Genomic DNA, 23632 nt, shown 5'->3' on the forward strand with positions numbered 1-23632 from the left:
ATGTTATACAAGGACTGACTGTACTAACTGACAAAGGGATAGAGCATGTGATGCCAAAATTTGCAGATGATGTAAAAATTGGGAGACTCGCTATAATTAATCAGTTCCAAGCAGCATTCCTTCAGGGTGAATTGCACAGGCTTCAGAAATGGTCAGAAAAGTGGCAGCTATGTTTTAATGCAGAAAAATGCAAGGTCTTACATTTTGGGAAATATAAAACCCCAAAATAACTTATACGCTTACAGGGAAATATAAAACCCCAAAATAACTTATACGCTCACATTTTCTGGGAAGGGTTAGACCCCTTCCCAGAAAATGTGCCATAATGGATTGACTTTTTTTTTATTTTACAGATTAAATAAATTTACAGATTAAATAAATTAAATAATTTACAGATTAAATTAAATAAATAAACAGATTATTTTACAGATTAAATAAATTTACAGATTAAATTCGCATGATGCGAATACTTATTGTATAGTTTTATGTGTTATTTATTAATTTTTTTGTAGAAAATACATGGGAGTAATTAACCCATTTGGGCTATCCCGAGTTACCTTGTGTATGCCAAAAAGTGTGCAAATTATACAGATTTTTTAATAAAGAAAGGCACAGAAAAAGTCTCCATTACTCATTATATAAATAAATTTAAAAAATCAAGTGAAACGCACAAGCAGTAATCGTGAACTAACTACATTCTGACATACGGCCACCACAAGTAGACAGCCGAGGTAAGCATTGCTTATGGGTGGCAGTACAAGAGGGTGGAAAAATATTTTTCGATATTGTTTTTGTGAATTATTTTCGTGGGTTCAGTATTCTGCATTTAGGACGGCAAATTATATTTTGCTTACTGGCGGCACAGGAACGCGTGCTACTGTTCTGATATTGCTGTACAATATAAGTAAAACGAAAGCCAGTCGTTTGCTGCCACGCGTAAGAAAATCTTGGGAAAACTCAGGATTTACCTGACTAATGCAAAATTAGCCAGATAAATACCAGAGAAAATACGTTTCAGTCCTAAATTTGGAGGTATTATTGTTTGCTTCGGGTATTATTATATCCCAAGATATTTTGTGAAGTTCCAAATAACATTTAAAACTAAAAACGAGATATCTCGGGATAATCCATGAAGGGGTTAATTAAAAAAAAAACAAAAAAAACACACAGTAGATGAAGAAAAGGAGCTGGAAAGTTATGATATTAGCATAGGTATATGATGATGACTCTTGTGAACATCTTGTATTTGACCGTGTACCCTTGTACATGGTCAAAGTGAGCGGTCTTTTAGGCACCTCAGATCACAACTTGGTGATTGTCTCTTCACCAATGGAGCCTTTATCTCATGGCTATTACCAACCTTGTATTGTTTGGCATTACATACAAAATGGGATGACCTGCGAGATTTCTTTTCTTCTTTTCCTTGGTTGGATTACTGTTTCAAAACTTCTGATGTCAACGTTTCCTAAGTGGTTCCGAGTTATCGGAACCACTTTGATTACTGCATCTGCAATAAATGAAAATGGCCCATTTTTCAGTCATCATTATCGCTTTCTTCGTATCCATGCAATTTTACTAAGAGTGCCTGCTGTTTTTGTTCTTCTAAAACTATATTTTTTTTTTGCTATTTCCATATCAGGAAACATTTCTGAACAAGAAACAAGAAATAGAAACCTGAATGATCAGCAAAACTTAGAGAAAGAGGAAAATAAACATTTGGCATGTATGACATCACCACCACAAAATGCAACGTCTGTTTTCATTGTTTTCTATGCATTGAATGCTGTCATTAAAGCTATTTATTTTAAATGCTCGAATACATCGCATTTCCTGCCACTTAAAATTGAAAATTCACATCTACACACAGGCAGTTCCCGCTTTATGAGTTTTCGCTTTACGAATTTTTTTTTTTTTTCAAGTATCAAGTATCAACAAAATTGAAAATATGAATTAACTGCCATAAATAAATGCTAAACATTCATAAATATGGCATTTAAAGCCATGCGCATAGCTATACAATACTACTGTAGTATTGTATAGCTATGCACTATAATACTACACTAATACTACAGCACTACTGTATAACTATGCGTACTACTGTGTTAATTTGTTCAGGCAGATGAGTGTCTCACTGACTCACATAACATAAAGCAGTTACCACACATTACAAAGAGTGGTTGTGTTGCTCATCATTTTCGCTGTCTTGTCTTATTTCAAATTTATTCTGCTTATTAATACTGCATGGTATGCCAAAACGAAGTAATACTATGGAGAGTGATATTAATAAAAATAAACAGCGAAGAGGAATAACATTGGAAATAAAATTTCAGATCATAAGCAAACGTGATCTCATTATTCTTTAACATTTGCATGACATAAATAATTTCTTTATTATTATAATTTGCTTGATTTTAAAGACTATGTTTTAATTTCTTTTGATAAATAAATCATTGTTTAAACAAACTATTGTTTTGTTGACCTTTATTTAACATTACTATGGCAAATTTCATTGTTGAGAACATAACCCTTGTTTTTAACATTACGCCTATGGGAAATTAATTCCCACTTTATGAGTTTATGCTAGGAATGAATTAACTCGAAGTCGAGAACTACCTTTATAGGGTGCACAAGGCAACTGTAGAACCTTTTTCAGATTTTACAATACATAGAAAATCTTGCATATGTGTTGTGAAATTTTATGTTGTATTTCTTTGGCTTCTTAGTGAAAAACATTATTAATTAGCTCTGCACTATACAATTTCTAAGTAACGAATGGGGATAATAGAGAACAATGCTGTGTGTTTCTAATTTGCAACACAGACTATGACAACCAACCTAAATGGCCAAGTCATTAACAAAAATAAACAAAAAAAGTCAAAATTTGTTTTTTAAATCCATTTTTAATGTAGATTTATTATTTTTTTTGTTAAAAGTATTTTTTTTTTGCAAAAAGAAAAACTCTTTGTTACAAACTACATTATGACAATGAGACAGAGAAGGGCCAGATAAAGCAAGAAAAACAAACCTCCTGTTGTAAATCTTGAGAGTTAGTAGCTAAGCTTATGTAAAAAGCAAATTTCTACCTATGTAATTATTTATGGCAGTTTGAACTGCACTTCCTTGTTTTCATAATTCAAACACAATACAAAAAAATCAGGTCAAGTGCAAGGGTGCAGAAGCACGCACGCACTGAGTGGACTGTGGTTCAAACCCAAAAAACTGATAAATACGGTTAATAATTTGTATTCGTTGTCAAAATAATGTAAACTCCTCTGACCTACTGGTCGTGCCAGAGTATAAAAAACAAATAAGCACCAATGTATGTAAAATAAGAATAAAATTTATGTTCAAAAATAAATCATTTAAAAAATTAAACTGCAATGTCATTAATACACAAAAGTTTTTAAAAATGCTCATAGCATTAAGTTGACAGTTCTTCACACAAATACATTAAGCCAATCAATGTCCCATTACTCTTTCTAACTAAACCTCTGTTCATTTTAAATATTTAGTTCTATAATAATATCTTAAATAACAGCTGATTATCATCATAAGAGCTTTAATCATAATTCATTCGAGACTGAGCTCTCTCTCTCCCTCTCTCTCTCTCTCTCTCTATATATATATATATATAATTCCCTAGGTCCCCTACAGCTTTTGCAAGTTTTAATGGTTATTTATTTCAAATCAGTATCAGTACAAAATCTGTATATATACCCATATAATTTGAATATCTACAGATTTTTTTCTTGAAACTCTATGGAAAAATGCTACTTACCATCTATCAATTATGTTTACGAGTAAAAGTATGCTGATTTCAAACTATTATAAATATAATTTTAAAAATTTAAAAATTGGCATGGATGGGCACACCCTTTCAAGATTTGAGATGTCGGCTTCCATAAGTAAAAACTGATGAAATTCTCTGGAAATTTGACCCAGATGTTGATATCTATAAATCAAATAATACATATAAAAACATAGGGGATATTACCGCAAAGAAAAAACAAGAAAGTAATGAAAAGTTTTTAATTTTTGCGATTTTTTTTTTTTTTTTTTTTCAATTTAAAAATTACACAATGTTTACAAAATTTTGATTCTGACAATGATCCCACTCATTTTTCAGTGGCATTATTGTCAATAATGTTCAGCTATTAAGTCAAAATAGGAAAAAACTAATATTTGAAAGAATTTTTACATACAGTTTTTTAATTTTTACAAAACTTCCAAATTCCTTGAAAAAGAAATTCTAAGTCACATGCATGAGACGAAACCCATTCACTAAGGGATTAAACAGCAATATCATATACAATATAATTGAAATGCAGATAAATTGATTTAACTAATGGTAGCATCTAAGCTAATTTAGAACTCAAATTAACATTTTTTTTTTCAAACTTTGTTCAAATCAACAATTTTCTAAAATAGCTTGAGAATTCAATATTCTGAATTCTCAACTTACCTAAACTTGAGGGGGTGGGAGGGGGAAGCATATAAGCCCCATAAATAAAGTAACGATGAAATATCAAGATACAGAGTAAAAAAAAATGTCCACTCTTCTTTCCCATTTCATTTGAAAGTCTTGTTTCCATAAACAGTTCTAAACATGAACAATTTTTATATGAGATCCATATATTGCAAATAAAATCCAATTAAAAGAAAAAAGAAAAAAAAAAACACGATTTCAACTATTAATTTACCTGTTATTTTCAAATGATGGCCTTGCACAATTCCATTTAATGACATAACTGATAAAGGAAATGGAAAAGGACTAGTTGTTACTTGAAGTGGAACATTCACAGACACAGTAATGTTTTGAGGGACTTCAGTGATATCATCACCAGCCAATGGGACTATATCAGGTAAAAGTGCACTCATACTCCTTGAATGGTCCACAGTCTTTACAAATTTTGAACTGGTACTGTTTGTAGAATTAAGTGCTAATATTATAGTAGAGAAGTCTGTTGTTGTATGGTCATTTACTTGAGACTCTAAAAAACTATTATTCTTTAATTCCTTTTGGTGCACACACATTTCTAATTCTGTAATTCTTCCCAAAAATACATTCCAGTCCTATTAAAAAAAAAAAAAAATACCAAACCTGTTTATTCCTATAATGTCCTAAAACTTTAATGATATAATATAAAATTTTAGATAGTATGAATCAGAGCTGTAATACTCAATATGTTCTACATTGATAATAATATTAGTAAATTAATAAGAGGAGTTTACCTCAATATAGTACGTAGAACACTTCCATATGATACCCTCCAGAAATTAAAACGGAAAAACGAAAAAATCGACAACTCACCGGTACATTAAAGTAAAATATAAATAATTAAATAATCAATTTAACACAATTCAAAATCAATTTAAAACAATTAAAATTCAAATTAACGCAATTAAAATAATCTAACGAAAATATTCAAAACGATTTTCCTTCCTGAAGCTGACAATGCTTTTCGACTGACTGTCGTGATCACAGGAATGAAAATCTTTTCGACAGTCGGTCGAAAAGCATTGTCAGCTTCAGGAAGGAAAATCGTTTTGAATATTTTTGTTAGATTCTTTTAATTGCGTTAATTTGAATTTTAATTGTTTTTGAATTGTGTTAAATTGATTATTTAATTATTTATATTTTACTTTAATGTACCGGTAAGTTGTCGATTTTTTCGTTTTTCCGTTTTAATTTCTGGAGGGTATCATATGGAAGTGTTCTACGTACTATATTGAGGTAAACTCCTCTTATTAATTTACTAATAATATAAAATATATGCAAAGCTGAATGGTAACAGTATACAGTAGATAACAATTAAATACAGTACTGAAATAGGTCACAAACTACTTAATGCATTTAAATAACTATAGTAATGTCCTTAAAATAAGGATATAATATTATTAATACCTGGTGTGGCCTCAGCTGCCAGTGTAGAATTAAACACAAAATCAACCAACCAACCTGGTAAAACCTTGTACTCAAGTACCTAAATGTAAAGCCACACACCAAAATTACATTTAAAAAATTATTATATATTTTGAATTTAAGTGTTTCAAAAAATATGAGATGTCATAATCTGGTATAATATAGTTAGATGCCAGTTATATCTTCAAAAATATAACCTAAATATCTAGAAACAGCTACAGTTAAACCCATGAAATTTGGCAAATTTCTTCAGGTAAAGGAAAACCCACTATGTCAGTGGTTCAACTTTTTTTGGCCGAGATAGACCCTGGAAGTTTGGCAAGGAGATCCTCAGGTACTGCCTAAGATTATTGTAGGGACAGAATGCTAAGAAAGGTGCGTTTGTCAGTTTTTTGTATGTGTGCGTACTATTTTACAGTGGAACAAAAAAAAAAAAAAAAACGCTACTCTTAAAATTTGAAACTAAAAAAAAAAATGTAAATATAAATATAAACACTCCAAATTAAAAAATAGACTTGCTGAATCTAATGAAAGACCCACTGCAACAGATTTTCAGCAATTTTGCTGCAATTAGGTGTCAAAGATGATAAATGACAACAAATTTCTGCCTGAAGCATCAAGTTTGTTTCTTTTTTTTGATTGTGTCAACATTTGTCAAACCCACGTTGACATAAATAAGCTGTCACAAATGGTAAAGTTTGCAAACTGCTTTGTCTGCTATATTAGGGAGAGTTCAACAAACTAGTCCAGAATGAAGACAGTGGAACACTAAACAACTTTTCTTGGCGTGACACGTCACAAGAGACATCAATCAATTTTTCTTTTCTTTTGTGGATAGGACAGAGAAGTTTCAGTTTTTCAAGAAAGGGTTAGTTATCAATCTGTAATTTTCAATGTCTGAATTGACAGGAAAATATTCTTCAAAAGAGATCAACAGCTGTGTGAGGTGGTCAATTATTGCTTTCTGTAAGTCAGACTTTGCAAAGATATTGTTTTCAACAAGACATGTAGCAAAAATATTGAAGGTATCATATTGTTTTGCTTCAGCTCTCTTTCTCCAAAGAAATTTTTATCTTTGATTGCAGAGATTTTATCATTAGCCATGAAAAGTGTCATGTTTTTACCTTGAAGTGATAGATTCAGTGCATTCAGTCTGTCAAATATATCGGCAACGTATACAACCCCTCATGAATTATAATCACTAGATGTAAAGTTGATGAATTTCTGCAGTTTATCTTGAATTGTTTTTCTTGTGGCTGCAGCTTTACAATCAGTAAGAAACATTACAATTTCAGAGTGTAATTCAGAGAATCTCATCAGCACTATGCCTCAATTCAGTCAATGTGCTTTGGTGTAAAAAAGTAAGCAGTCATAGTCACTGTCCATTTTGTTGCAAATCTGCTGGAAAAGCCTTGTATTTAAGCCACTAGATTTCACATAATTGACAATTTCTATTAGTGTCTTAAAAATAGCTTTCAGTTTTGCAGGAATGTTTTTCACATCTAAATTTTCCCTATGCAGTACACAGTGACTACTTGAACAGGAAGGGTATGCTATTGCCTTGATTTTCATAACAATACCTGAAATGGGACCCTGCATAGCCTTGGCACCGTCAGTATAAACATTAATACACCCTTTACAGTTCACAAGCACAAAAAAATCTGTCAATTTTTTCAAAAATATTAGCTACTGTTGTAGTGGTTTCCAAATCATCATGGATAAGAATGTCTTTGCACAGCTCACCATTATATAATTATCGAACAAATACTAATAGAACAGCTAGGCAACTGATATCAGTGCTCTCATCGAGTTGAAAGGTAAAACAAAGCAACAACTTAAGTCTATGAATGAGCTCATTTGAGAAGATCAGCTAAACAAAGTAAAATTCTTCTTTTTACAGTGTCATTAGAGAACAGCACCTGTTTTATTTTGGCTGATTTGTCAGGTCCAAATATTGTCTCACACATATCAATAGCACATGCAGAGGCGGATTTAACGGCGGGCGCACCGGGAGCGTGCCCTGGGCCCCGACTTCTGAAGGGCCCACGCAAAACCCCAACAAATTAGTTGAACATATTAGTTCAAAACTTTGTGATTATTATTTTGCTATTATTAATTATATTATACATATATTATATTCAAATTTTATTGGAAATAAAACATTAATAGTACATAATATTTTTTATTTATTTAAAAAATTGGTTAACATGTATTTTTATTTTCCCTGTCTCTCTCTTTTTTTTAAGGGGCCCAATATTTTCTTCTGCGCCCGGGGTGTCAACCGACCTTAATCCGCTCCTGAGCACATGGCATTATCAAATTTTCACCAATAGTGTGAGCCTCTCCTACACAAGCAATGCAATAGCTCACGTTCAGTGAGACTTCTGGTAATTCTTTTTTTATGACGCACAAATAGTGCATACAATCGATAAAATATTATCGATAAATGAAAGTCAACTATCGTATAATTATCGCACAAATTTATCGATAATTTCAGATCACTTAATGGATTTTGTTGTGTTGAATATGCTAAGTGAAACATATGCAATAAAACATTATAATGTGCTGGAAGTACAACAGGATTAGCCTTTCACATAAAGAATGTTCATCATATTGATTTGAGTGATGATGCAGAAGTGGCAACAAAAAAGACAGAAAACTGTTGACTTGAATTTTCAATGAAAATTCAAGTCAAGTCTCCAAAATGGCTAGTGTTGATGGTTTCAGTTTTAAACATATTGCAAAAAGTGACTTTATACAATATAGTTTAAAAAACAAAGGGATGAATATGATAAGCCTCCACCAACTTGTCTTAATACAGTCAAAAATATGGTCATTTCATTTTATGAGAAAAAGAAAAAGGAATTAACTGACTTATTCAAAGAGAAAGTTAAAAATGGTCAACGTTCCTATATTTACGATTATTTCCTGAACCTCTTATGGATATAAGTAGTGCGGAAGAAACTTCAGATGACGGCAATGTAAACGAAGCCGACGAAGAGGAGGACTTCAAAAAATGCCTCTATCATGAGATGAGCAAATTGGAATCAAAAACTTCCAAGTCCTTAAGTAAGTTCTCTGTTCAATGCAAGCAGTGAATTCACAATGTACGAAGTAAAGGAAAAGAGAAGCAAAAATCGAGATCGATTGTACAATGCATTAAGACCATCAAGCCTACAAGCTGTGAAGCAGAGTACATTTTCTTCAGTGGGAATTTTCATAACAAAGATTTGAGTGGAATGAGCTCATTAAAATCTGTTCTTATAATTTTGTGTTTCTCTTCTATTAATGAGATAGCTAATTTAATTAGAAATTATTTATCAATAATCTGAATTTTTTTCAATCATTTATCAATAAATGAACTTTCGATAATTTGCATCCTATATGCACAAATATAGATTTCACCAGTGAAGTCTTTCTATGATGCACAAATATAGATTTCACCAATGAAGTCTTTTTTTTAATGTAATACTTCTTTTTCTCTTTGAAATAAGTAATGGACTTAAAATTCAAGTCTCGATGATTCCTTTCAAAATTTCTCATCAACAGAGAAGGTTTTGTACAGCTATTGCTAAGTCCTAAATCCATTTACACAGAAGGATTTGATTCTGCTCATCACCACAATAATAGAAGCCATAATATTTCTTTTGATAATGCCATTTTTTTAGGTTCTTATCTGGGGCTGATTTGCTTGTTGACAGACTTGGTGAATGGTCTGTCATATTGTAGTGTTCTCGACTTGTCTTCGCATCTTTTCTCAGGATTTTCTGTTCTCTCCATAGAATCTAACTTTATCTTTCTTCCTCTTACTAAAAATTTATCCATGACTGGACAGTGCAAAATAAATATTAAAAATAGTTACGCAGAAAAATCACGACACTGCTCCAGCACAAACTCACAGGGGGTTTCTGGGACTCGTATCTACTGTATATTCATATTTCTAAGAGGGGAAAATAGCTAAAAACTGGGTGTATATTTGCTTTCATATATTCAGTATTCAGTTGCTTAGTAATTTTTTAAACAACAGAACTAGTCAGTGAATAAGCAGCAAATCTCCCTTCAGTTGGAGGCAATAAAAAATTAATGACTAGCATCACAAATAGAAATATAAACAAAAGATATTTATTAATAGTTAAGGCAAAGCTAAGTAATATTTATACAACAGTTTTGATAAACATGACAATTATGGTTGAAACGTTATCAAAAGCCCTCAATTTGCTTCAGTTTACCATTTTAAATGGAAAACAAAATGAAAAGTTCGCCAGGTGCAAACTAATATTTAGTTGAAGCGCCTCTGGCCCTGATGGCAGCACCACACTGTCTAGGCATTGACAAGATCAATTTCTGAAAATAATCAACTGATAGTCCATGGTTCCAAACATGAATTATGGCTTCCTGAAGTTCACAAAGGGTCTTTGGTTTCTTTCTGGCAACTGCAGATTCCACACAATGCCAACAATTTTCTATAGGATTCAGGTCCAGGCTGTTTCCTGGTCAGCTAAGAGTTGTGATGGACTGTTTTTCCAACCATTTTTTCACCTGTAACAAATGTAAACAAATTACTGCCGAATCTCTAATGCAGAAATAAAGCAAAAGTAACTACAGAAGTGCCTACTTGCACTTTTTGCCCGATGACAAGGATTTGGTTTTTTGATTTGGTAGTTATTGGCGCATCGGCTTCTGTGGCCATATTGCACCTCCCAAGGTTTTTGCAGTACTTTGATCCAAGCCCGAGGCGGGAATCGAACCCGCGACCTTTGGGTTGCCGGGCAGGTACTTTACCCACTCGGCTAGCCCGGTCGGCTTCCCGATGACAAGGAGCAGAGTCGTCCTGAAAGATGCAGTTACTTGGCAGCAATTTGCCTTCCAATATAGCCAGGTATCCATTGGCATTTACAGAAACCTTTTATAAACTGCAGATGACCTACTCCCGATATAAAATGCACTCCCCCTTATCATTTGGCTGGTAGGGAATTTCACTGTAGATACCATACAGTCTGGATGGTATTCTTCACCACGTCTACTGCAAATTGTTTGTCTTCCATCAGAGCCATGCAGGTTGAATTTCTTCTCATCCGTGAAAATAACTGACTTCCACTGCTCGGGGGTCCATTTGATATGCTCCTTACACCAAATTAATCAGGCCTTTTTATTTTTTTGTGTGAGGAGGGGCTTCTTCTTAGGACGACGGGCTACAAGTCCGTTTTTGAAGAGGCATCGTCTGACTGTTACTACACTTGCTACCACTCTTGTACGTTCTTCCCTTTCTCTTTTCAGCTCAGACAAAGAAGCTTTATGGTTTTTAAGGCCTAAGTGCTTCAAAACTTGGTCCTGTTTTGGCATAGAGACTCGTTTGCGTCCGGTTCCTTTTTTCCAATCAGCAGAACCAGTATTCTTGAGTTTGGAAAGAAATCTACTCAATGTCGACTGATTACAAGACGCTCTATAAGCAATATGATGAGAAGAACATCCTTACTCATGTAAAGCAACAACAGCACTCTTTCTTTGTGGCGTCAACTGCACTAACTCTCCATTCTGATACAAGCAAGGAATGACTGCAACTGTTGCAGAGCGTGCTTATAAATAAATAAATAAATAAATAAATCTTTATTGTGAAGTAGAGTTACAGCACAATATCCCATTACGACGACGAGCGCCAGGGGTTCACATATAGCAGTTAGAGAATAGATAAGTACAGCGTACAAATACAAAAGGCTACAAAATACAGCGAACACATACAAAAGGCTACAAAATACAGCGAACACATACAAAAGGCTACAAAATACCGATCACAAATGCAAAAGAAATACAAATACAGCATAAAAACACAGAGCTACACACAAATACAGAAAACAAATACAACTTGGCAATATATCAGGGTTCAAGGGCTTTGATAAAGTTGTGTCTGTCCTTGTTACTTATTATGCTATCGATATTGGCGTCCACATGGTTGAGGGCAGCGAGCATCTGCTTGGGAAGGAATCTCTCAGTGAGTGAGTGAGTGAAGAAATCTCTCAGCCTGTTGTGGTGAGCCACAAGTGCTGGTACTGACCTTAGGCTTGGCTGTGGGATCACATCCTCCAAGAGCAAGCGTTCCAAATATTTGGAGATGATATCTGGCCTGTGATGAGTTTGGCTGTGAAGACCAGCCTCTTTTCCACGATCAGGAACTTCATCCTCGGGATGTCGAGTGCTTGTGCCATCATGGTGGTTGTGGTAGCAGGAGGTAGACGAAGCTTGTTATTGGCCCATTTCAGTAACCAGTATTCAGCGGTGTACACCTGCTTGAGGTTTGTAGGTGCAACAGAGGCCCATATTGCTGCACCATAGAGAATGGCAGGGTAGATCGTGAAGGTGATGAACTTTTTAACAGTGAGAGGATGTCGGACATGTAGCAGCTGCTGCTTTGAGATCCAATGAAGACAAGAAAATTTGGTACTGATTTTTTCGATCTGGTTGACAAAGGACATCTTTTGGTCAAACAGAATGCCAAGGTCAAACAGAACGCCAAGGTCTGTGTGCGAGGGTACGTTTAGTATTCGTACCCCTGCAAGTGACATGTTGAGTACTGTTGGCATGGATTTAAGGGAGAATATAACCTGAGCAGACTTCAGTGGGTTAATTTTTAGATTGAAGTTTGCCAGGTACAATTCAAGATCCTTAAGTTGGGAATTGATCCTGTTGCTGAGCTGAATGGGGTTGTCACCAGGGTTAATTTGAGTCAGCAGTTTGAGGTTATCAGCATAGCATAGGAGACCATTCATTGAGGCAATAATGGGCACGATGATAGCCATGAACGGGATACCAGATAGGACACCCCCCCCCCTGCGGTACTCCAGCAGTAATGTCGCAGGATAGGGTGTGTTGTTGCCGATAGAGAATAAGTATTCTGTGACAAAGAGATTCCAAAAAGCACAGCATATCACCTCGAATGTGAAATTTCTCCTTAAGTAGGAGGAGCAAGGCAGGGATCGACACGGCATCCAAGGCTGCACTATGTTGAGATACATGGTTGCTAGCTCAGCTCTTTGTTCAAATGCTGAGAGGATGTATTCTGTAGTGGCTGCCAAGTTAGTGATTGATGATTTTCCTGCGATGGCATAGTGAATTTCAAGTGGTTTTGTCTGGAGGATTTGGTGAGTAATTGTGGGTAGCAAAGCCTTTTCGAGAGTTTTTAATAGACAAGAGGCAACTGATATGGGTCTGAACTGGCTGACATTTGTGGCAAATTGGTTTTTAGGGATGGGATACACTCTGTACTTATTCCATTGGGGTGGGAAATAATGCTCAGCGAGGCATCCGTTGTAGATCGCGAGAAGAGGGTCTATAATGAATGTGCTCAAGCATTTGATCATAAATTACGCAATTCCATCCTCCCCAACAGTGGCTGTTGTGGGGAGGGAATTGATGGCACGTATGAGCTCCTGTTTCGTGATCTGGATAGTTCCTAGGACATCTGAAGGGTTTTCATAGTCAGGTTGGACAACTGTAGATGGGATTGTGGTTGTATTTGAAAACCTGGCAATGTATTTGAGCCATTCTTGAGGATCAAGCATATGATTGAATCCACCATGTGGGGCAGCATAGAATGCCTTTCCTTTCCTCAGAGTGTGGTTAAGATTTACTTGGATTGCAGCAGCTTTCTTCCGATTAAAGTGGGCCCTGGCGCGGGAAAAGGTGGTTCTGTCTTGACTGCCATTCGTAAGCTTCCATTTCTTATGTAGGGCTTGTTTCATTTTGAAGCTGTTGTTGAGGTCAGCAGTCCACCATGATCTGGAACGGGGAATCACTGCTACTCGTTTGGTGGCAGCGTAGTCGGTGATGGATTTAATCCAGTTGGACAAGAGTGTCACTGTGAGGCTGAGGTCACAGTCAATGAAGACATCCCAAGGAATGCAGGATGCTGCTTCTACACAGAGAAGAGAATTAAGGTATTTAGGTGCTGAATTTGACTATTTTGTTGTCAGGGATGTTGAAGTTTGGCACCTCCAACGACCATGTCAAAACTATAGGCTGGTGATCGGACAGGAAGAATGTGATGGGATCATCCTCAGCTGTGCATGGTGTTGAAGCAAAAGCGAGATCCAGTAGGTTCAATCCCCTGGTGGGGGTTCTCATTGACCAGTGTCATGACGTGTTATATAGCTGAAATATAGCTGAAAGTAACAGCTGATGCAATATTACATCATCACCTACGTGTGTCAATCTTATCTGATGCAATCTGTAAGAAATATTGCCATATATTTACGTTATTTGGACGACAATTGCAATTTTAAGGGGTGATGCACTTTCTTTGAACACCAGTGTATTTTACTAAAAACTAACATATGAAAATCCACCATTCTGGAGATGCAATGCTTGAGGTACCCAGAGTTGAGAACCAAGTCACTACATGATGCACTGAAATACTATTTTTCTTTAGAAAAAATATTCAACCCTAAACAAAACTTATTTTTGACAATCAGTTCTCATATTTTTTGGCTAATTTCATTCAAAGTCAACTTAAATTGTTCAATGTTACATTTTAGAGATAGAGAAACAAGACATTTCCAATGCAGAAATTATGGTGGTAATTGACAGCTTCATTGAAAAATTATAAACCTGTAAATCAGAAAAAAATGCAACTAAAAATAGTCTTCTTGAAATGTGTGATGGGGACACATTAGTGTTACTGACTTCTACAAATCCTTTTGAAATCTTCTTTGAGACTTGCATAGAATACATTAAGAGATGGTCCTCTAATTACCAGGAATTCAAACCTTTCACTTGGATTTTGATAAAGGAAAAACCCACTTGGAATTAACAGAGAAATGCTACAAGCACTTGAGGAGTAATAATCCAAATATTTTGCTGATTCTGTCAGCAAAATAGCTGATTTTGCTATTTTGCTGACAGAAATAATTTATAAGTGCAAAGTGTTTGTAAATTTGTTTGTGGGGAAATTGAAAATGGGCTGGAAATAAAACACCAATTGCAGAAAAATGGGTTTCATTATTTGTACATTTTAAAAAAGAAGGTATTCCATGCAATAACATTAACCTCATAGTTGATAGCTTCATTGAAAAATTATAAACCTGTAAATCCGAAAAAAAATGCATTGCCTGGAAGCAATGCAACAGTTGAAAGAATTTTTTCATTAACAAACCAAATTTGGACAAATTAAAAAAAAAAAAACAAACTGCATATAACTACTGTTTGCTTGTTATTTGGTTTTTAGGAGCATTAGCAACTAAGGCCATATTGCTCCGGGGATATGTGGTGGTCATTCCCTGACCTTTCCGCATCCTCCGTATCTGGTGGTCACGGGCTCGAACCCCGGTCTAACCAAGAAGCGTGTACTGTGCACTGCTGCTGCTCCTGCTCACCTGGCTACGGAGGTGGCCATATAACTACTATAAAAGCATCATAGGAGTGAAGACGTACTTTTAAGTTTTCATGTTGCAATTTCCATTCTTTCTTGCTGGAAAATAAAAATCTATTGTCAGAAATTCACTCTTCAAACAACTATTCCACAGCCACTGCTAGTCACTTTAAACAAAATAAAATGAAGGCTTAAGAACACAACATTTTTGTTTGGATCACTTTTGTCATAGTAGACAGTTGTAAACAAACCCATTTATATATTTAATTTTGTCACCTATTACAAATGATAATTATTATGTGAGCCAGTAAAAGCTTAATATTTATTTTTTGTAAAAAAAACAATATTGTTCAGCTTTTCATACAATATATTTATATCTTATAGCTTGTAAATTATAAAAGACCTTATTTAAAATATGTGTTTATTCATTAATTTTGCTCTTATGTGTGTTTAACTAATGAAAATACAAAACAATGTGGTCTCAAGTTTTTTCCAGCTGTATCATAGTTATGTCCTGGATTTTTCTATTCGTGTCGTTCTCATCCCTGAAAATCTGGTCATCCTATCGTATATACCATCGAAAACCCCATTGCTGGCAGTCTGTCTGCATTGCTCAGAGGACTTCATATCAGACTAAATTACCCCCAGGTCTTTTTCATTCCCCACTACCTTGGGTGTGGTACCACACAGTTTGTATGTTAATCTGGAATTACTGCCACATATAGGCAATACCTTGCATTCTTCAATTTTAACCGACAATTGACACTTCTCAGCCCATCTGCCCAATTTTTCTAAATTTTGTTGCAGTAGCACACACTGATTACTGTCATTGATTACCCTGCCAATCTTCATATCATCTTCAAACTTAGACTTCAAACCTGATATGTCATTAATAAACACAGAAAACAACAATGGACCCAGCACTGAATGGTGTGAAACTCCACCACAAACCAGATCAGACCTTTACGTAAGAGAAAGGGGATAGTATTAAATACACCAGCTGCCATTGCAGATGAACTCAACAGTTATTTTGCATCGATATTTACAAATGAAAAAACTTTTGTGGCAATGTGAAATTGTGGGAGCGAAGCTGAAAAATATGTAATTAATAATATTGAAATTTCGCAAGATTATTTAATGAAAAAACATTCGAGCCTACAGGACAGTAAGATTCCCGGAGTTGATGGAATATACCCTATAATCTTAAGGGAGGCGGCAAGTGAGTGCACTCAACCATTGAGGCTAATTATGCGAGCATCACTAGACTCTCGGAAGATTCCGTTGGATTGGAAAAAAAGTGCCAATGTATCTCCAATACATAAGGGTGGCCCTAAGAGTGAAGTGGGAAATTATCGACCTGTCAGTCTGACTTCAGTGGTAGGGAAAATTATGGAGGCAATGATCAAGGGTGTAATTCAGAATCATTTGGATCGAATTGAAATTCTCAAGGATACTCAGCATGGTTTTGTGAAGGGAAAATCATGTTTAACAAATCTGGTTCGCTATTTTGAAAGGGTCACTCACGAGCTGGATTTAGGGAATAATTTCGACATTGTTTATTTAGATTTCAGCAAAGCTTTTGACTCAGTCCCATATGAGCGGTTGCTTTATAAGCTAGAAGAGGTTGGAATCACTGGGAAAATCCTTAGATGAATAGCAGAATGGCTTCAGAGCAGGAGGCAGAGGGTTGTGATAAATGGCTATTCCTCAGATTGGGTTGATGTAAGAAGTGGGGTTAACCAAGGATCAGTATTAGGACCACTCTTGTTTTTAATTTTCATAAATGACATCGATGAAGGGATAGAGGGCGTGATGTCTAAATTTGCAGATGATGTTAAAATTGGTAGAGTAGTTAATGATCACTGTCAAGCTGAGCTTCTTCAGAGAGACCTAGATAGACTTCAGGAATGGTCAGAAAAATGGCAGCTATGCTTTAATCCAACAAAGTGTAAGGTATTACACCTTGGAAACAGTAATCCCAAAATAACTTATTCACTTGGTGGAGTTCAGCTAAACCCAATACTGGAGGAAAGGGACTTGGGTGTTATGATACAGTCAGACATGAAATTTTCTGAGCATTGTAAACAGGTTGCATGGAAGGCCATGGTGTCCTATCGATGATCTATCGAACTTTTGCAAGTAGAGATAGGGATGTGATAATCCCATTATTTATAAAAAAAGGCTTTTGTTAGACCACACTTGGAATACTGTGTTCAAGTATGGAGACCGCACCTAAAGAAAGACATCAAGCTTCTTGAAAGGGTGCAAAGACAAGTAACTCGCCTGGTGAGATCGGCAAAAGGGTGTCCATATGAAGAAAGACTTCGAATATGTGGGTTGCAGAGTTTGGAAACTAGACACCTTAGAGGAGATTTGATTGAGGTGTTTAAGGCTGTGAGAGGCATCAGTAAAATGAATGAGGACGGAATTTTCAAGGTTATAAATGATGCTAGAACTAGGGGACATAAATTCAAGTTACGGGGGGAAATGTTTAGATTGGACTGCAGGAAGTTTTATTTTAGCCAACGAGTTATAAATTACTGGAATAAGTTGCCTACATGGGTGGTAGAGGCTGACAGTTTGGGGAAATTCAAAGGTCATCTGGATAGTACCTTCGGGTCAGGGAAGCGCATAGGATGATAGGTTTAATTTCCTTTTCTTTTACTAATTATTATTATTTATTTATTTTATTTTATTATTTTTTTTATCATTGTTTTATTCAGTTTTTTTTTTTTTTTTTTTTTGGCCGGTGCAGCATAAGCCATAGGCTTTCTTGCACCATGCGGCCATTACTAATACTAATAATATTATTCCATGAAGAGCAGTGCCCACTGATAATTACTGTCTTTTTCCACTCAACAATCACTTTATCTATAGCAGTAATTTGCTCTTAATTCCATGCTGCTCAAGTTTGTACTGTAGACTTGAGTAACAGTATCAAATATTTTCTGAAATCCAAGTATACAACATCAAAATTATTTTTTTGCATCCAGTCGCTTTGTCACTGCATCATAGTTTCCAATCAGATTGTTCAGGCAAAATTGCCCTTTAACAAATTCGTACTGTAACTGCAGCATTCCTTGTCTAGATGGTCCTGCATACTTCTTTAACAAACAACTCTATTATTTACCCTGGAGCAGAAGTCAAACTAAAAGGTCTATAATTACTCACATTACCCTTTGATCCTCCACCCCATTGTAAACTGGGAATACATTCTCATATCTCCAGTCTATAGAGATCTCTCCTGACTCCAAGGATGCTCTCATAATTATGGCTAAAGGTTTCCTTACCACCTTTGCTACCTCCTTCAATATAATTGGATGGATCCCATCCGCCCCTGGTGCCTTTTATTTTTAACTTCAATTAAATTTCTCTTCCACCTTCCTCTCAGTTATCACAAAATCATTTATCTCATTTACCACATCCCTAAAAAATTCCTCCTGCATGAATGTAGATGCAAAATACATATTTAGTCTGTCAGCAACCTGAACAGGATTATTAACAGCTAAACCATTCATATCTAGTGGACCAATGTGATTTATCACTAGTGGACCAATAGTGTTTACATAAGAAAATTACGTCCTTGCTGCTTATATTTGCCAACTTCTTGTACTCTACCATAGCTTGCTAACCTTTTTGCAGACTAGTTTATATCTACTTCTGTATCATCTGATAATTTATATGCATTCCATGAATTTTTCTTCTCTGTCACACATCTCATCAGTACATTTGCTTCCACAATTACTTCACCAGATATTTCCCACTTAAAATTTTCTGTTCATAACAATCAACAGTTGGTCCCAATGCATAGCATTTCATAACTGTTTGAGACCATTGCAGTCAAATTTACAAAAGCAACAGTCCTTCTCTTTACTCTTCACAATAATTATATCTATAAGCAATTCCCACATCAATACACTGTGATCACTGCCACTCAGTGGGTTTTTATCTGCAGAATCAATGCATAAAGAATCACTGCTGATAATCAAATCATTGCCATTATCAAATAATTGCCGATAATCAAATCATTGCCATTCTAACATGCCAGTGTAAAAAACAGTCATCCAACATATCTACAGCTTTCCTATTGTGTGAGTGACCAATCCAAAAGTTCCAGTGAAAATTTAAAAATCCACCACTATATGGAAAGTTAAAAATCCACCATTATAAGACATTATGATTTACTGGTAAACCAAAATAACAACAACAACAACAACATACACCATTAAAAAAATAATAATAAAAAAGTAGGACTTCCTACTCAGTAAAAGAACAACCATGAATTAAACAATTAATCATTACAAAAACATTATATTAAATAAAAAATAATGCTCAACAAGGCAACAATTTATATCAAAAAATTATTTTGAAAAAATTTTAGAGATGGAAATACCAAATTTACTGTATACATTATATCAAAAGTGACTACCAGAGGTACTAAAGTTTGCTAGTCTTCACTCAACAAGATATTAGTGTTGGTAATTTTAGCATTAGCAGAGGCATATGATGCAAGAAAGCAAGCTTATGCAGCATCATCAGCCAAAAAAAAACCCTCCCATTTCACCCCTCCATTCATTTCAAATGCCTGTCCAGCTCAGCCTTAAATTTATTTAGGCTATCAACTTCAGATGGAAGTCTGTTCCACCAATCAACCACGTGCTGGCTAAATGCAAACTTCTGCACATCTATTTATACAACAGTCTTTCTTCAATTTGAATCTATGTCCCCTCAGGTTCTTAATCTGAGCAAGAGAAAGAATCCAATCAGCATTCAGCTTTCTCAACACATTCAAGGCCTTATACACCTCAATCAGATCACCTTGTAGGTGCTTACTCTCCAGGTGCTTCAATTTGCAGAACTTAAGCCTTTCTTGGTAAGAGTATGCGGTGGTCATTCCCTGACCTTTTCCGCATCCTCCGTATTTGGTGGTGAGCCCGTCACCACCAAATACGGAGGATGCAGAAAAGGTCAGGGAATGACCACCGCATATTCCCGGAGCAATATGGCCTTAGTTGCTAATGCTCCTAAAAATCAAAATAACAACAGCACACCTTTATTCCCCTCACCAATTTTGTTGGCCTTCTTTGTACTCGTTCTAGCAACACTGCATCCTTCCTAAAACGAGGCTTCCAGACCTGTACACAGTACTGTAGGTGTGGCCTGACCATTGCCTTGTACAACTGGATAATCACCTCCCTGTCCCTGCTAGCAAAATTCCTATATATCATTGACAAGACTCCATGACCTGCCCTGGCAGACCATCTGCACTGCTCAGCAAACTTCATATTTCACTGCACAATTACCCCAAGGTCTTTTTCACCTTCCACTTCCCTGAGTGTAGTACAACACAGTTGGTATGTTTCTCTTGGGTTATTGCTACCCATAGGCAGTACTTTGCATTTGTCAATGTTAAACTTCAGTTGCCACTTCTCAGCCCACTTGCCCGACTTACCTAGATCCAGTTGGAGTAGCATACTGTCTTTACTGTTGTTAACAACCCTGCCAACCTTTGTATCATCTGCAAACTTGGACATTAATCCAGTTACATCTTCATCAATATCATTGATGAATACACAAAACAACAATTGGCCCAGCACCGAATCCTAGGGTTTGCCACTAATATTATTTGTCCATGAAGAGCAGTGTCCATTGATTGCCATTCTCTGTTCTCTCCCACTCAACCAACTCTTTATCCATTGTAGCAATTTACCCTTAATGCCATGCCACTCCAATTTGTACAGCAGTCTTCCATGTGCAACAGTATCAAAAGCTTTCCTGAAATCCAAGTATATGATATCAAAATTATTTTTGAAATTCAGTTCCTTTGTGACCACATCTTAGTATCCAAACAAACTGGTCAGACAAGACCTCCCTTTAACAAACCCATTCTGTGTCTTAACTATTACTGCAGTCTTGTCTAGATGATCCTGCAATGCTTCTTTAACCAGTTTTTTTTTAGGAGCATTAGCAACTAATGCCATATTGCTCTGGAATATGTGGTGGTCATTCCCTGACCTTTCCGCATCCTCCATATTTGGTGGTGACGGGCTCGAACCCTGGTCTAATCAAGAAGCGTGCTATGCACTGCTGCTCCTTCCCACCTAGTTACGGAGGTGCACTTTAACCAGTGAGTCCATTATTTTCCCCCGAACACAAGTTAAACTAACAGGTCTATAGTTACTTGTGTCACCTTTTTACCCCCTTTGTGAATTGGTGATACATTTGCACACCTCCAGTCCATGGGGACCTCCCCTGAGTCCAAAGAAGCTCTCATAATTATGGCTATGGGTTTGCTTACTTGCTTTGCTGACTCCTTTAATATAACTGGATAGATCCCGTCCATCCCAGGTGCCTTCCTTATGTTTAACTTCAACAATTTCTCCTCCACTTTGCTCTCAGTTATTACAAAATCACTTAGCTCCCTGTTAGAGTTTGATAAACTTCTGGCATTCCCCTCATTGAATAACTCCCATGTGTGAATGTAGATGCAAAATACTCATTCAGTTTATCAGCTACCTATCTATGTTAAGTGGTCCAATCTGATTCATCCCTTTCCTTCTAGAGTTTACATAAGGAAAGAAATCTTTGCTGTTTTTCTTACATCCTTTGCCAAAGATTTCTCGTAATCTGCCTTCACCTCCCTAACCTCCTTTGTGACTTGATTACAGACAAGCTTATATCTGCCATAGGCTTCTGTATCACCTGATAATTTATAGACATCCCATACATTTTTCTTCTCTGCCATGAGCCTCATTAATTCATCTGACATCCTTTTATGGCCTGAACCTTGAACAGTATTTCTTAGTTGGAATGAAAAGCTTAGTAGCCTACATGATTAAGTCTCTGAATGCTTCCCATTTAGAATTCAACATTGGTAACATCATCAGTTGACCCCATTGTACAGAATTTAAAAACTTTCTGAGACCCCTATAGTCACCTTTACGCAAGCAAATGCCTTTCCCTATGCCTTGATGGTAGTTACATCTTTAAGTAATTCCCATATCAGTACATTGTGATCACTGTCACCCAGTGGTTCCTTTATCTGCAAATTCTTAATGCATGAATAATCCTTGAGGTCCTTGAGGTTGTCACAGACATTCTCTCAGATATGCCAGACAAGCTGTACTTGCTACCTGGGGGTCTAAAACGCTGATGGAACTGATATTCAGGTGACACTCAAGTCAAGTGGACTCAATTTCGGCGAAGTCCGGACGGTCTATGACAGCCAAATCCTCTGCTTGCACCTTCACGATGGTGGGACTGTTAGTAATCTTGGGTATAACCTCCATGCACAAGTACATGGTGGGTGACCACCCAGGTGTGAACCAACGTAAGCAGGGGTCGAGGTGTGGCGACCACACCACATGGAGGAATGCCGCCCCTCTATGTTACCAGGCAGTACTAGGTGGTAGATGACTCTCATCAACCGGTGAAATACCACCACTTTGCTTATTGGAGACTTGAAGTGGTGAAACCCATGTTTAGTCTCTAGAGCTAAGGTCCGGCCAACAATTCCCTATCTCTTCCATCATGCAGTATGATTGATGATTTTTGAGGTTATGATGAATGTCGTGGCGAGATCCAATATTTCTTACATTTCGAGGGTACAGCTCTAAAACGGTGTTCGCAGGCCGGCCGCTAGTTAGTACACCGGACCAAACCTATTGGTAACTCTCTAGGAGGCTTCCGGATCAGCTAGTGTATAATCTTGCTACCCCTACTCTGCCAGATAGTGACTAGAGGGAGTCCGAGTAGTGTGTATGTGGGGAGCATTGTCGAGGCCACGTTATGTCAAGGATCTGGGTATATTCTTACCACATGTACGCCATATCCAAAAATTTCATTACTTCATACAGCATGTCTCACCCACTTTTTCTTACTATCGAATACACCATGAATTGTCAAAATAATAGAGCAAGCTTATCTGCGAAAAGATCTAAACCTCCCAAGCACTTCCTAATTCATTTCACAAATATACGTGGTCTCAATTCTAATCTCAACGATATCCATTTCTACTTGCAGTTTTCCAAACCCCATGTACTTTTTCTGACTGAATCTCAGTTATCGGTTGATTCAACTACTGCTCATCTCAGATGTCCAAATTATTTGCTGTTTGATTCCTTTCGCCTCAAAGCTGGTACTTGTGCATATGTCCGTTCTGATATTCCCTGTCAGAGACTTGGCAATTTGGAATCTCCTCTCTTTGATCTTCTCTGGCTTAAAATCTCTCTACCTCATTGTGTCAAATTTATCTGTTGTCTCCACCGTTCTCCCAACTCCACTAATCACTTGGAGCTCTTTGACTTCCTCTCTTTGCAACTTGACTTTCTCCAGTCCAACTTTCCTAA

At 36.3% G+C, this 23632-nt stretch overlaps 1 protein-coding gene across 1 annotated transcript in view; it reads right to left on the minus strand.

Annotated features, from left to right (window-relative positions):
* The window catches only part of LOC150080551 (transmembrane protein 248-like), a 77841-nt gene that overhangs the window by 27329 nt on the left and 26880 nt on the right, over positions 1-23632 (minus strand). Inside the window, exon 3 of the mRNA XM_090381521.1 lies at positions 4701-5073. Coding sequence (XP_090237647.1) covers positions 4701-5073 — 373 coding nt within the window. The remainder of the gene's footprint in view (positions 1-4700; positions 5074-23632) is intronic.

The sequence above is a fragment of the Mastigoproctus giganteus genome, chromosome 9, assembly GCF_048544385.1.
Source record: "Mastigoproctus giganteus isolate SK-2022 chromosome 9, ASM4854438v1, whole genome shotgun sequence".
NCBI lineage: Eukaryota > Metazoa > Arthropoda > Arachnida > Uropygi > Thelyphonidae > Mastigoproctus > Mastigoproctus giganteus.